Source organism: Eubalaena glacialis, chromosome 20 (assembly GCF_028564815.1).
Source record: "Eubalaena glacialis isolate mEubGla1 chromosome 20, mEubGla1.1.hap2.+ XY, whole genome shotgun sequence".
Classification (NCBI taxonomy): domain Eukaryota; kingdom Metazoa; phylum Chordata; class Mammalia; order Artiodactyla; family Balaenidae; genus Eubalaena; species Eubalaena glacialis.
Window position 1 is genome coordinate 18,622,144 of NC_083735.1, and position 15,400 is coordinate 18,637,543.

A 15,400-nucleotide genomic window follows, 5' to 3' on the forward strand; every position below is an offset into this window, starting at 1 on the left:
TTTCTTACTCTGTCTCCAATCTTCTATTAAGTCCATACAATGAATTTTTATTGTAAATATTATATTTTCCAATCCTGGAATTTCCATTTGGTTATGTTTTACAGTTTTAATTTTTCTGTACATAATTCCCATTTCTTCTCTCATTATGTCCATCTTTTCCTTTAAACTTCTCAACATATTTATAAGAGCTTTTAAAGTTTGTATCTACTAAGTCAAACATTTGTTTCCATGGGTTGCTTTTTCCCCTGGTTAAGGGTCACATTTTCTTGCTTAGCACATATAAAACTTGTCTGCTTTATAGTGGATGTTGTGGATATTACATTATCAAAAATAGGATTTTTGTTGTTTTCCTTTAAAGAGTACTGAATTTTGTTTTGGCAGGTAGTCACTATACTGGTAGATCCACTTGTTCCAATTGAGGATTAATTTTAGGTTTTATTAGGGTCCAGAGTCACCCTTACTCTAGAGTAGTCTTACTCCTAAGGCATGTCTTTAATTTAATTCTTGGGTTGTTCAGTGAGGCCTTTACACTCTGGCTGATTTGAACTCCAATGTCTCCCAGCCCCGTGTGACCTTAAGTAGCTGTTTTCTCATCTCATTTCTTCCATCTTCTGTTTTCTGTTTGGGCTTCACTTCCCTCTGCTGAAAGTGCTTCCAGGCAGCAAGCCAGAGTGAATGTAGAGGTCACCACATGAGTGTCCTTTCTCTCAAGGACAAAAGCCTTGAAGTGTCTGTTGTGCAAAGTTGTAGTTTATGATGGAAAAATACCAGTTAGTCATGACTGGACTCAAAACTCTTGATTGAGGTTTTGATTTCAGCAATTAAATTTTCTTAGAAATTCTACCTCATATCTGTGTAATTCCTATAGTTTTAAAAAAACTCATTTTTGTAATTTCATAGTTTGTTTCATACGTAGCTCTTATGCATTCTGTCTTTGGTTCCAACAACTGCATTCTTTGGGGTCTAAATTTATTAGTTGATTCTCACTAATAGTGGCAGGCCTTATCTGGATTTGGTAGTCTTTGTTTAAGAGGTCAAGCTTGATTGTAATCAAGCGTCTCTCTTTGTGTACATACGTGTCTCAGGACGCTTCAGGGCCTCCTTCTGGATTTTAGCTTAGAGGAAGGGGTCTCAGATTCAGGCTCTCCACCTCGTTGCTGTTTGAAGGCTGAATATACTCAGATACGGTCAGTATAGAATTCTGACCTCAGGGAAATCCTACCCCTGCACAAAGCCTGCCGGCTCTCTATCATTCTAGTTTCAAGCGCCTGTGAACTTTGTTGCTCTGGCCTGAGGTCCTCACCTATGTTCCTGATTATTTCCAGCAAGTCCAATTCAGGCTCCAAGCTACGTTAGTCTACCTGGTTATTTGGGGCTCGGCTCTTGGATTTTAAAAATTTCATTTTTACTTTTTTTTTGAAGGGAGAAATCCCTGGAAACCTGAAATGCTTCAGTGCATGTTGTGTTTGTGCAGGGGCCGGGGGTGTCTAGCTATTGTGGAGGAGAAGTTAACCTCTAAGTTTCTAAAACCTCAAGTATCAGGGAGCAAAAACACATGTATTAACATTATAATCAGAAAAATAACAAAAAGGGACAACAGGTATCTGTATCTGAATTACTAATGTACATACTCATGTGGTAATTAATCACTATGAGAAATTGAGTTATTAGTATAATCTATTCATCATTTTTGTGTTGCTTAATTTATTTCTCAAGTTCAAATACTAGCTAAAGGATACTTTCCATAGACTGAATCTTCGTAAATTTTAGAAAAATATATTTAAGTTGACAAATGAAGGCTGACATTTGGCCATGCTTTAATAGGCTGAACACCAAGCAAATCCTATTCCTTTATTTGTTCATTTTGCAGTAAGTCTTGACATCACCTTCTCCTCTTTCTTAAATTTGCTTACTTAGCAGGGCACAATGCAGTTTTGATGTGCAATCTGATTTCAAAAGAATCTTTGAGACAGCTAATCTTCTGTACACTCACTGTAATTAAATATTACAGCACAAATGGTACATAAGATACTCACCTTCTTGAGAACCTCTTAGCACCAAAGAGCAATGAAATAAAAAAGTATAGATTTTCAGAGTGGTTTTTGTAGATTTTTCAGCTTGAACTTTTAACTCTTATAGCACCTAGAGCTTACAAGGAATAAAGCATTATATACCACAGATTACAAATATCTTTATTAGTTGTCTTTCCTTCTGTCCTAAACTCTCATTTTATCACAGTTTAAAATCTGCTAGAAGACAAATCTGCTTACCTTCAAGCTGCTTGCTTCATCCTTGAAAATATGCAATAGAAAATGCCATACTTAATTAGGCTAATAATCAAGTTCAGTTCTTGGTCTCTGTGGTAAATGTCACCAAAATATGTTTTGTAGGAGAGTATGTCTGCTATCTTTAACTTTAAAATCCAATAACTGATATTCACTGACGTTCCTTTATCAATTAATCTCTTCCTCATCTCTACCATCCAAGCTTAAACATGTGGTAGTTCCATAAGTTCACAATCACCATTATACATTTATTTTTCTTAAAACTATCTCTATCTGCCTCAAGAAGAAGTAACTTAACTCTGGATTTGGTGAATAAATCCATCCAGCACATGACCTTCATGATTTAGTCCCACTTTTCCCAGACTGAGGTCTTAAGTTTTAAAAATGTGCTTTTCTTGAAAAAGTAAACAAAGACATGGTAAAAACACTCAAACAGCTCAATAACAGCTCATTGAATATATGAGCTTATGGCCCCCTTTATTAAATATACCTATGGCTCCATCTTCAAAGGGCCTCTGAACAAAACAGCAGCTAGGCTGTGGACTACCAGGCAGGAGAAATCCGACCAAAGAGAAAAAGACCTAACAATACTGATAGTCAAAGCCCCTCATATGAAATGGCCCAGCCAGAACAGCCATGAGTGGAACCCATTGGCCAAAAGCTCACTCCATGCACACAGAGCTTCTAGTTTGTTTTAAAGTATGAACATATAACAAAAGATTACCAGATATTTGAGAAAAACCTCTAATATGAGACACCTAAAACACAAACAGAAAAATGGAATGAGGCAATGAAGGGAGAAGAAAACTTCAAAGAAACTGAAATTAAATAATTAGAGAATTAAAAGCTGCTGAATACACAAAACAAGAACAGGAGACAATAAAAAGGTAAATTCAGAGAAAAAAAATTTTCTTCCTATATATACATACCTATGATACAGATTAATTTACAAATTAGGTACAATAACTAATAATAAAATAGAACACTTGTAACAACATACTGTAATAATAGTTATGTGAATGTGGTCTCTCTCTTTCTCAAAATATCTTCTTGTATAAATTAAATGCCTTTTCCATCTTAACGAAGCATTTACTACACCCTGTGGCTGTAACTTTTGCAGTTTGAGGTGTGGCAGTATAACTAGCATGAATTTCTTTCTCTTTCTTCACAATTTCAGAAATAGAAGATTCGTTCTTACCGTAGGTATTAGCAACCTCAGCATACTGTTTTCTTTCCCTTATTAAGTTGAAAACTTTTACCTTCTCACTTAAAGGAAGCACTTTACAGCTTCTTTTAATATATCCAAATTACCAGCATCACTACTCTTGCACTTTGGGTCCATTATTAAGTAAAATAAGGGTCACTTGAATGTAAACACTGTGATACCATGACAGTCCATCTGATAACCAAGATGGCTACTAAGTGACTAACGGGTGGGATACACTGGGCAAAGGGATATTCACAACCCAGGAAGGACACAGTGGGATTTCATCATGTTACTCAAAATGGTGAGCAATTTAAAACTTATGCATTTTTTATTTCTGGAATTTTCCATTTAATATTTTTGGACCCAGGTTGACCATGAGTAACTGAAACCACGGAAGGTGAAGCCATGGATAAGGGGGGACTACTGAAATGTATTTTGAAAACTGGTAAATTTCTAGGAGTTGTCTTAGTAAGATGATACCTACAAAATACCAACATTAGTGAAACGGGCTGCTGTAGTGTTGGTTTAATTATTTTAAGCCATTTAAACAGTTAGTCTGTAAAGGAAAATTGATATTCCATTCACATGTAAACTTTCTGAAAGTTTTCCAGTACCAATGATAATATTCTATCAATATAATGTATGAATTCCTATTATACACTTTGAGAGGCTTTATGGCTCTATGATGTATTTACTTACAGAAGTGTTGATTAGCTTAATTTCTTGGCATGTATTGCTATAGCAGAGGGCATAAAATCAATGGAGGTTTGGTAACCAACAAAGATTTTCAAAGTTTATACGTGACATTTTTCAGAAAGACGTTAGTCCACAGATATACAGAAAAGCAAAGTACTAAATTTCTTGATTCAAGAGCAAGTATATTTATTTTATGATAACATAAGAATGTAAGACAGGTCACTTTACAGTTATATTTTATAATAAGAACAGTAAACTGGAACTTAAATGAAATTCGTAATAAGAAATGATTCTGAGAATTACCATAAACCTTTCATCATAAAGTCTTCTGTAAAGAGTATGATACTAAAATTTCATGTATAGCTTCATCTTTCCCAGGAATAGTTTGTAGAAGGAAATACTGAGAATAGCATACATGTATTTAGTACATTACTATTTTCAAAGCACTTAAAATTTTTAAAATTGATGTAAAAAACAGTCCAGTGAGATATTTTTACCTCCCATTTTATAGATGATAAAGTTCAAGAGTGATAATATGTGGAGAATCACTATAATTTACTACTCTTTTCCATTTTAATTGATCAGAATATTTTATTTATTTGCATTTTAATATTATGCTGCAGTCTTATAAGCAGATGAGTATCCATTCACTCTGATAAGCAATAAAGAATAAAGGTTGCATATGTAGTATTCCTTGGGAGAATGGCAGAATTATAAAGAATCTTAACGAGCTAATTCAGTTTTTAATATCTACTTATAGGACTGTTCTAAATAGCAGTTTTTCCATGTATGCAAGATAATTTAGCTTATAATCAAAGATAAAAGTAAGTTGCACTTTTTCCACTATTTTAGATAGCAAATAGTATTGAGAACATTCAGTGTAAGGTAAAATAGAGCTGGGGCACGTTAAATGAGAAGGTAGATATTTTCATTTAGTTAATCAACCGAATCAACCTGCAAAGCAGGTGAAATTATACTATATGAAATCCTAAAACTGATGAATCACATATTTCTATATCAATGTAATAAATAATATCAGATAAAGAATGTAAAAAGTCTAAAAATGCATTGTCAATGCTAACAACATATTCTTGGAAATAACATTACTTTTATAAATAGGCTGATGCAGAACTATCAATTTCACATTTAATAACTTAACGAAAACAAATGTAAAAGCAAGATAACAGTTGGAGTGTGTGCAATTTATATTTAGTACATCTTAGACGATAAATGAACCTATCTTCCACATACAGTATATAAATATATTAATTTAAATTCATTGTTCTGTTTTTGCATAGTAACTTACTATAAACTACATTTTTTTAATTGAACAGATTTCCATTAAATACTATCAAGTTATTTTCTCCAGGAGAAAATCTAATTTTGCTGTTTTTCAATAGAAAGTTTATCTTTTCTCTTTTAAGACAGTTTGAAATAATGAATTATATTTAAAGTATTCATGATACTGGCTGTTTGGCATTACTTTTACATGTGGTCCTTTCGCAAGAAACAATATTAACTTCTACCTAATTATACTTCAGTCTACGAAACCATTTTATATTAATCTTTTATAATACTCATTTTGACACTACAGACACATAATAACAATATGCGATAAGTTACAGAGCCTCAAGATATTATTTTTACTACTGTTATTAACATGTACCATCTGCTATCAGGAGCTGCACCATGTTTAAAACAATAATGACAATAACAGTGACTACTGCTACAAAAACTACCACTGTTTCTACCATTAATGTATGACTTTTTTTGAGAAAAAAAATCTACATTTTAAATTACTGTATACGTAAAATAATACCAGTCTGTTGACTTTGGTAAATGAACAAAAACTTAAAAAAAAACTTTATATGATTCAAACAATATATGTTAATTAAGCAATTTTAAAAGTTAAAAGTACAGTGTAAACCATCATATTGTATAGTAGCTTAATTTCTATTTGTGTTTCAAAATTATTTCAATGTAATTAAAAGCCTGGAGATCTATTAACAATTCTAAGGGCCCTAAGATAAATCTCAAGGAATATTCATTTTCTGATAATAAGTTCAGTCCAAAACCAAAAATATGTTGCTGTTCATTTTTAAGTGATCTAGATTCCAGGAGTCATACATTATTTTGAAATGAGACAAATTTCTAATAAAGTTTAAAAAAAATTAAAATACATTCTTATATAGTCACTGGAAGAATATGAAGGGAATGAAAAAGTGCAGAGAGTTCAGTAAATCAAGGCAAAAGCTCAACGTGATAACACGTAACATTAGTAATTAGTAAGAAGATGCATCTTATGTTCAAAAATTCAGTTCAAGAAAAAATTATAATTAGCATTTCACCTTTTCCTTCATTTACACAAGTTCTGATCTCAGACCTGCTTCCGCCCTCTGAAGTTTTTGCTTCTTGCATTTTCAAGTAGATAATAATCCTTTAAACTTTGCTTTAGAAGTACCTAATTAAAAAAATATATGTAATACATAAAAGTAACATTTTTTTAGGATGAAATTCGGAGGTAATAGCATTAATCAATTATTATAATAATGACAGGAAACAGTAAGGCACATGATAAAAACACGCAGCAGAAAGTATAAGAATCAAAGACTTAATCATAAACTATTTCCTTTAATTTAAAAGTTCAGTGTTTTGTTTAGTAACTTGTCTAATCCTCAGTCTTACAAAGTTCTAGAACCTAAGTAGTCATTTTCATCTATGGTTCTATATACTACTACACAGAATCAATAATGTCAATGTGACACTATTACAGGTTGGTTGGAAACACTATCTATATGAACATATAAATGGTATAGTCCTACTATTTTTTTAAATGTTTAGTTTAACTTCTTATAATAAAGGCAATATAAAGTTCCTCAAAATAGAGATTAGGAAGACCTGACTTCTTCTGTTAGCTCAATCACAACAGTTACCACCTTAGATAAGTAAATAAGCCTACTTACCACTAAACATTTTAGACCAGCAATTCCCTAAATGGGTTCCATAAAATATTAGGCTTCAAAGCTACTTTGCAAAATACCAAATACTGCTGTTTTCTTTTAGAGAGACAAATCAATAGTGGCATATTAAGATCTGTAAGTCCTAAGGAACCTATTTAACCATATCTATTATGATATTTCTCATACTTATTTCTAAACAGCTTTTGGTCTTTTAACTAATATACATTGACATCCTATGCATATGTACCACTTTGGTAATGCCACTATAGACAAATATAAATGTTTTAATCTTGAGAAAAATATCAAAAAAATAGGTATTTGCAAGCATGTAAATGAATGAAAGCTTCACTGCAGAGACCTAATCAGAACCCACAATCAACCAAAATTTTATAGCTATAGTTGACTTTTAAAAGAAAAAAGAAAAACAAAAAAGGAAAAACAAATCTGTCATTTTGGAGATCAGCAACAAGTCTGAGATAAGATACTTCTTTGGGTTGATACAAACTGAACAAATCTCCCGTATCTTCCTCAACTATTTCATTCTATGGTGATGGTGCAGTAAATAATAACTAAGATGGTTTTGTAATCACACAGAATGAGGCTCAAATTGCTCAAATCCTGGTTTGCAACTTACTAGCAAGTTATCTTGGGTAAATGACTCACCAAGTCTCTATTTTCTCTGCTGTTAAATGGGATATCTATCTGTAAGGATTAAATGAGATACTACATGTAGAAGAACACCTAGTATAGTGCCAGGCACCCAAAATAACTCTAAAAATATTTAGTTGTTATTATTGTTGCAGATGTTTGGAATCATGATCCTAAAAAATAGTAACAAACATCCCGTAGATGCTAGTGATCCTAGATTATAAAAATGCAATCTGGATTCATTATATTGTATCTGCTCAGATACAAAACTACAGGTTAAACAGAAAATTTTTCAATCACGACATTCATGAGAATTCCAGTCAGATAAGTATTTATTCCAGTTCATTTTTAGATCACAACTTAATAGTGGCAAACTAATGCTTTGTTATAATAACTATTCTTAAACTGAATTATATGGTCTAAAATGAAATCATTAAAAGACTAATTCTTAACTTGAATTAGTGACCTAAACATTAAAAATAAATTATAATTCTATTTCTTTCAGCTATTACCTAAATGTTGTAAGAGAAAAATAAATTATGACCCTTCTTTTACTGTTACTAAGCAAATTTAGACAAACAGGGGTGCTAACATACTTATCTGCTATGAAGTTCCTTCTTCAGACAGGATTTGAAAGTGGGATACTTCTGAACCGTTTTATAACCCTGTGGAACAGAGGATTAAAAGTGTGCAAATGTAAATAAAATGTTATGGGGTCACAGATATTCAATAAATAAGGCAAAAATAAAAATACATAAAATCTAAGAGAGAAATACAGTGTCGGGGTTTATAGCATAGTTTTATACGGGGGTGGCCAAAAAGTTTGTTCGTGTTTCTCGTAACATCTTACAAAAAAAACCTGAACGAACTTTTTGGCGAACGCAAAATTTTAGTTTGATCTTGCTATTCTAAACTTTTTGTGGAAAAAAATGATTTTCAACGCATGTCCTTTTAGGCATTTGTGCCATCACTGCAAATGTTAATAACTAACCACTAGGTGGCAGTTAAGTACACGGTATCTTTACCAAGACAGTTGGGATTTTAAGAATCCATTAAAAATCTTTAAAAACATTGTCTCAGATGAATCTTGATTTTTTGGTACATATATATATTTTTTCTTTTTAAATGTATAATGCTCAGGGGTACTGTTACCAAAGAGGGAAGACTGAATATTCTAGCTGTTAATCATACATTTTTTTTTTCTTTTTCCATTTGTGGCACATCCAAATACATTAAATGTGTAAACATTTATTGATTTATGCTACATTTCATTCTTTAAAACATACTTCTGAGAAAAATCACTGAATTTTTTGTAATTATTTTGCAGTATAAGATGTTAACAGGAAAGAATAGTTCAACAGACAAAAAAACATTTTTTACCTCATTTTCCATATAAAAAGTACTGAATATGCAGTGACTTAAGAACCTCACGTTGCCTAGTGGAAATCTGCATCATATAAAATGAGAAATAGTGATATTTCTTTGTATACTAGCAAGTCTTAAACAGCCAGTGTGCAGACTGAATCAAAATATTTGGCAACATTTCCCCCCCCACAAACTGGGATGAAGACATTAAACTAACTGAATATGAAAATAAGTTATTAAAATTCACACTGATTTTATATTTAAAAAAGCATTACCTTTTATCTCTTCAAATTGTTTTTGAAAATAGGTAGGGCCTTATGTTTTTTCTTTTCAAATATAACATTTCCTGTTTATATCCTTAAAAACTTTTATAAATTGTTTCTGAAACTTAGATGGAATTTTTTCTTTCAGTTTTTAAAAAGGATAGCAATAGGCTTGAAATTTATAGGTTTACCCGGAATCCTCTATGGAGTCTGTCTTTCATAATTCCAATGAATTCTTTATAGCTTAATTGATCATCTTTGTCAACATCAAAAATCTTAAAGACTGTGTTCACTAAATGTGGTGAAAGTCTGAGGCCAGTGGCTACATAGACGGCACGTTTAAATTCATCTAGATAAATGACACAGAAAAGGAGTAAACCATTAACATTATTTTTATAATATGTGTTAACTACTAGCAAGGTTATAAAATATTTTTTTCCTAAACATGGGTGATGATCTTATGTAACATATCACTTTTCATTAATCATGCTATCTTTTAGGGAACATAAAATGTTTTGTGGTTTTAATTAAAAGGGCCTACTATCAACCACAGATACTTTAGAGGTTATTAAGGTGAATAAGTTCTCAAGAAACTTACAGTTCAGATGGGAGATGACACACCTGCCCAAATAATCATTACACAGGACCACACAGAAAGCAGCAACAAAGCGCTATGAGAATTTGGAAATGAGTGGTTACTTGTGGGGTAGCGTGGAGTAGGGAAAGGAGAGAGAAGACAGCGATTAGGGAAGGCTGCCGCTTTGTATCTGAGTTCAGCCCTGAAGGATAAAGGATTTCAGCTTGTAGAGATGAGAGGAAATGGCAGATGATGACATGAAAGAACAAAGGTGGGGCGGGGCACAGGAGCACAAGGCATGTTCAGAAAATGAGCAGCCTGGACACCCAGGAGCTGGGGAAGCTCTGCATGGGGACTTTGAGGTGAGGAACCTGTATGATCTTCAACAGGCAATTGGGGAACTGAAGAGTTTTCCATAGCAGGTGTGTCAGGGTTAATCTGTTTTAGGAAGATTATTCTGTGAGTTGTCTAGAAAACATCGGAGAGGAGAGTGGATAATGGCAGGAATACCACTGAGGTGGCTACAGCAATAGTTCTTTTTAAGAGGTAATAACCTGAATTAAGGTGCTAGAAGTGGCAACGGAAAAAAAAATAAAAGAGACAGATCTATTCCTAGCACCTGCAAGAGTGATTTTTTTTCATTTCGTTTCATTCAGTTCCACAACGTAAAAGAGCAACTTTCCATTCTGAACCAGCTAAGCAGATACTGACTTTTTTTCTTTTTAAGGTTGATTAGTAGGTTTACCATGGCAGTAAAACATTGGCCTGTTAAGGGAGGGCTCCCAAAGGTTTTGGTTTTAAAACACTAAAATGTGTTAAGAAGATGCCTTATTTGAATATCTAGACCAGTCAAAGGGTGAAATATGAAAATTTTTCAGTTTTTAGGTTTCTTTTCCTCAACGAGTAAGTGAATGAAGCTATGTGAGGGATTCACTATCTGTGTTTTGGGGAAAGAGAATTATTAGCACTTAGAGGCTCCGGTTTGCCTTCTCCCTAGAACTTGGTAATAAAATAACGAGACTGTCCTCTGAGATTGAACTGGGGGATTAGCACTTATTAGATTATGGCAGATATGGGTAAAATCACCGTAAAGACACAACCAGAAAGTCCTCATATGGCAAGAATATTTAAAAACAATATGGCCACGAGGGAAGGGAAGGTGGTCATAGCCACAGAATCCTGGGAAAAGGACTTGACTTGTTAGTCTACCTACAGGGAAAGAATGAGCTGGTCCTGAGGACAACAGCATTCAGAATTCTATGGCAGGTGTATTTTTTGGTAAATCAAGCAAAATTGACTATCATTTTTATATATCATTCTTAAAACTTGGCTAATGTAAGTCCATAGCCAAGAGGTGGCCCTGTTGACAAAATTCAGGTTTCTGAGCCAGCAGAGAGTGTGGGTAAAATCAGTAATACAAACAAATCATGTGAATATCACCCTGATGATGTTTGTGGCATGGCCAGCTGGCTCTTCTATAGGGAGACACATATCCCTCAACGTTACCAAGCAGCCATGAGGTTTCTTCCTCTTTAAACCTTTACAGACATCATTAGCTTTTCCCATAATATGCAGTGAAGGGCAATAATAAATTTAATACAAAAATGTAGCATATTTTCCTAAACTTTGCTTAGGGAAAACAAATTTCCTGTTGAAGTACACACCAAACTTTCAGGCAAATTGATGACTAATATGATATATCTAGTTAATTTGTTGTCAAAGCCACTAGAAACAATGTAGGAATATGGTTTGCTTTTAGTTTTTGAAAGTTTGTTACTTACCTTGCCCTATAGAACGACTTGCAAAATTATACATATTCAAGGCTATTGCAAAGTCTTCTAGGTTGTTCAAAAACTGGAAAAATGACCTGAATTCATCAAATGTAATGCCCTATATTGGGAAAATATATGTAAATATATTTAGCATTGTCAAATTGATTTAAATAAATAGCTACACTTACTAGAAATAAGTAGATTGAGCATCAGCAATATATCTTGTAAGTATATATTTTCAGGGTACCTTCTGAAACCTTCTTTCTCCAAATGGAATGTAAAATTCACTCAATTTTTTTCCACTGGGTAATGTTGCTACTATTAGCAATGATAGGTGAAAATATTTTTAAAACACTGTCATATCAGCACAAAGTTAAAAAAAAAAATGCTACAATAAACATAAATTTAAAAGTTTCCATTTTAAAAATTCTTACTTCAGGCCTGAATTTTTTAAACTTTAAAAGTAAGTATGATCATTAAGAAAAAAGAAGAAAAAAAACCCCTCTAAAAACAGTTTCTCCTGTACATGTATTTCTCCTTAAATATATTTCAGCATTAGGTCATTAACGTCTTTATAATGACCATGCAAAATAAAAATGTCTAATAAGCCAACAGACGTGTATTTTTACTTGTTCCTGCCATGATAAGGCTGCCGGAACAACAGGAGGAAGTACAATGACTATACGCAGAGCTCTGGGAGGCCCAACACAGGGCCTGGGGTAGGATCATGGAAAGGACTCTGGAATTTCATTTATGTAAATTGAAATTATTGCCACTGCTATAACTTCAATTAAACAGGAAAGTTACTTGAAATAAGCACAATGTATCTCTGATAATACGAATTTGGATACAAAGAGCTGCATTTACTTGATGTGTTCTCCTCAGCAAGATGAACAAAACTGAGAGACAAAGTAAACAGAGAACAAGCAGAGGGCTGAGAGCTTAGGCTTCACAAATTCTGACCTGACTACTGGGGTAGTAGGGGAAGGGAAGCTAACAAGGTGGCACTGGAAAGCTGGGCAAAGAACCAGAGAGTCTATTTTCATATAAGCCAACTACTGATTAAGTGATCTATTATCAAAATAATATTATCAATTTGTTATTGAAATAATAATACCAAATTTTAATACACATTAGTTCCACTTCAATTATAACCCCTCTTTATTTTCAAGGAGAATCATCACTGTCATTTCTCTTCACTTTTTCTTTTTCTCTTTCCTTACATTCATTTATGGCCATTCCAACTCTGGATTCCGCTTTGTGACCTGATCCCCCCTGCCGTGTTTTCCTGACAGGACTGTTTGACTCAATTAGGGAGACTGAGCCAGAAGGGGTTTGTCTTGATGTGAAGAGCTTGTTGCCAGGGAAACTGGCCACTGCTCTGGTTCTGTATCAGTTTGTGCTGGACCAGCTGTCCCAGCAACAGTCTCTGTGTCAGGGTGACAGGTTAATGCTGCTAAAAGTGAAAAACAAGAGGATGGGATATTTTAAAACAAAGTGTAAACAAAAATGTCAATACTTTTAGGGAGCTTAAAATTAAAAGCAAATCAAAGAATGACAGAATACAATGTTCTCCATCTGAAACTTTGGATTTTTCAAAATGGGGATCTCATGTTTGGAAAGACAGGGCAAATTCAAAACCACACAATAATTGTTTTGTACAGATTAAACTCTTTGTGTTTGTAAATATGGAACTGTAAATTGAAAAACAGGGCATTCATTTTGATGGCGATTATTTAAAGCAATCCATTCTTAACAGAAGTGAGGGACAGACAGTCTGGGGAAGTGGCAGAGAGAGAGGGGTATGGCCATTTCTTCTCCCTCCCCATTCTTATTCCCAGAATCACTTCTGTAATGAACCACTGGGACTTGAATGGAGTGTGTCCTAATCGTTAGAAGTGGAGTAAAAAGAAGTAGCTTACATTTTAAAATATTTTAAATTTTTAAAGTTAAAAAATTTTTAATTTAAAAATAGTGATGATAATATCTGAAGACTTTGAAGTATCAAAAATACATATATACTGAGAGTCCAGAAATAAACCCAAATATCTATGGTCAACTGATTTTCAGTAAGGGTGCCTTGTTCTCAAATTGTCGTGATATGTGATTTGACCTGTTTGGTGATTCCCTGAAGGAGCAGCACAGAGGCTGACTTTTGTTTCATCCTTTTCCCCTTGGACTAGAATGGCTTTCCTGGTGATAGTGACATCTATCAAAACATTTAAAGACATACAGACTCTATGCCAGCCTGGGGCAAGGGACGACAGAGGAGACAAGTGGCAGACAGAATCCAAAAGCCTGGGAAGGAGGAGGCTGAAGAGAATGGTTACTGGGAGAATAGGGGCTCACAGGGCTATTGCATATACTTGGGAAATTGGACATGCCCAGGAACTGACACATGCTTTAATAGACCTGAGAGGACCCTAGGTTACCACCTCTGGCAGATACGTGAGCTCTGTGAAAGCAGGAGGTGAAGGTAAATAAAGGGGCTTAGGTAGCCTGGCTTAGTGTTGAAGGAGTGCTCCAGCTCACAGCTTAACTGCAAAGACTGGGACCATACTATATTTTTTTCTTCTTGGCTTCAGGCATTTAAGGAAATCTCTGTCAGTTCTCTGGCTAACCCCTAAGATAAAGGAACAGAGTCTTTAGTGACTGCACACGACAAGGAACACAGTCTTTTCTGTTTGTTTAGTGACTTATCCAAGCTATTTTGCAAATGGACAACTGTAGGGGAGAATCTGATTTCCAGAGTTACCATATAATATTCAAAATGGCTAGTTTTTAGTAAAAAATTATGGTGCATACAAAGAATCAGGAAAATATGGCCCATTCACAGGAAAAAAAAAAAAAAAGAAGCAACAGAAGCCATCCCTAAAGAAGCCAAGACATTGGACCAAAGAAAAAACGATTTTAAATTAATTGTTGTAAATATGCTTAAAGAGCTAAAGGAAACCATGGACAAAGAACTAAAGGGAATCGGGAAAACCATGTATGAACAAAATGAGAATATCAATAAAGAGATAGAAAGTGTAAAAGGAACCAAATAAAAATTGTGGAGCTTAAAAGTACAATAACTGAAATGAAAAGCTGACTAGAGAACTTCAACAATAGATTTGGGCAGACAGAAGAAAGAATCTACGAAATTAAAGAGAGGACAATTGAAATTATTCAGTCTGAGGCACAGAAAGAAACAAGAATGAAGAAAAGTGAACAGAGCCTAAGGGACCTGGGGGCACCATCAAGTTCATATATACATTATGGGACTTCCAGAAGGAAAAGAGAGAAAGGAGTTGAAAGAATATTTAAAGAAATAATGGTTGAAAACACCAAATTTGAGGAAAGACGGGAGTCTACACATCTGAGAAGCTCGATGAAGTCCAAGGAGGATAAACTCAAAAACGCCCACACCAAAACACATATTCACAGTGTCAAAAGCCAAAGCCAAAGATACTTGAAAGCAGCAGAGGAGAAGCAGCTCTTCACATAGAAGGGATCCCCAATTAAGATTAGCAGCTGATTTCTCATCAGAACTCACAGAGGCAAGAAGTGAGTAGGATACTTCAAGTGCTGAAAGAAAAAAACCTGTCAACCAAGAATTCTGTATGTGGCAAAAGTATCCTTCAAAAA

General features: G+C 34.0%; 1 protein-coding gene across 5 annotated transcripts in view; it reads right to left on the reverse strand.

Moving 5' to 3' along the window:
* The window catches only part of MICU3 (mitochondrial calcium uptake family member 3), a 116,010-nt gene that overhangs the window by 12,743 nt on the left and 87,867 nt on the right, over positions 1–15,400 (reverse strand). For 4 of the 5 annotated variants that reach the window (XM_061177278.1, XM_061177276.1, XM_061177277.1 and 1 more), the window contains 4 exons: positions 11,783–11,891; positions 9,616–9,773; positions 8,393–8,461; positions 6,461–6,649 (listed from right to left, as the gene is read on the reverse strand). In XM_061177278.1, the coding sequence (XP_061033261.1) occupies positions 8,393–8,461; positions 9,616–9,773; positions 11,783–11,891 (336 nt within the window). In that variant the 3' untranslated portion in view covers positions 6,461–6,649. Of the gene's footprint in view, positions 1–6,460; positions 6,650–8,392; positions 8,462–9,615; positions 9,774–11,782; positions 11,892–15,400 lie in introns of those variants that run through there. The other variant, XR_009698757.1, reaches the window with a different exon arrangement.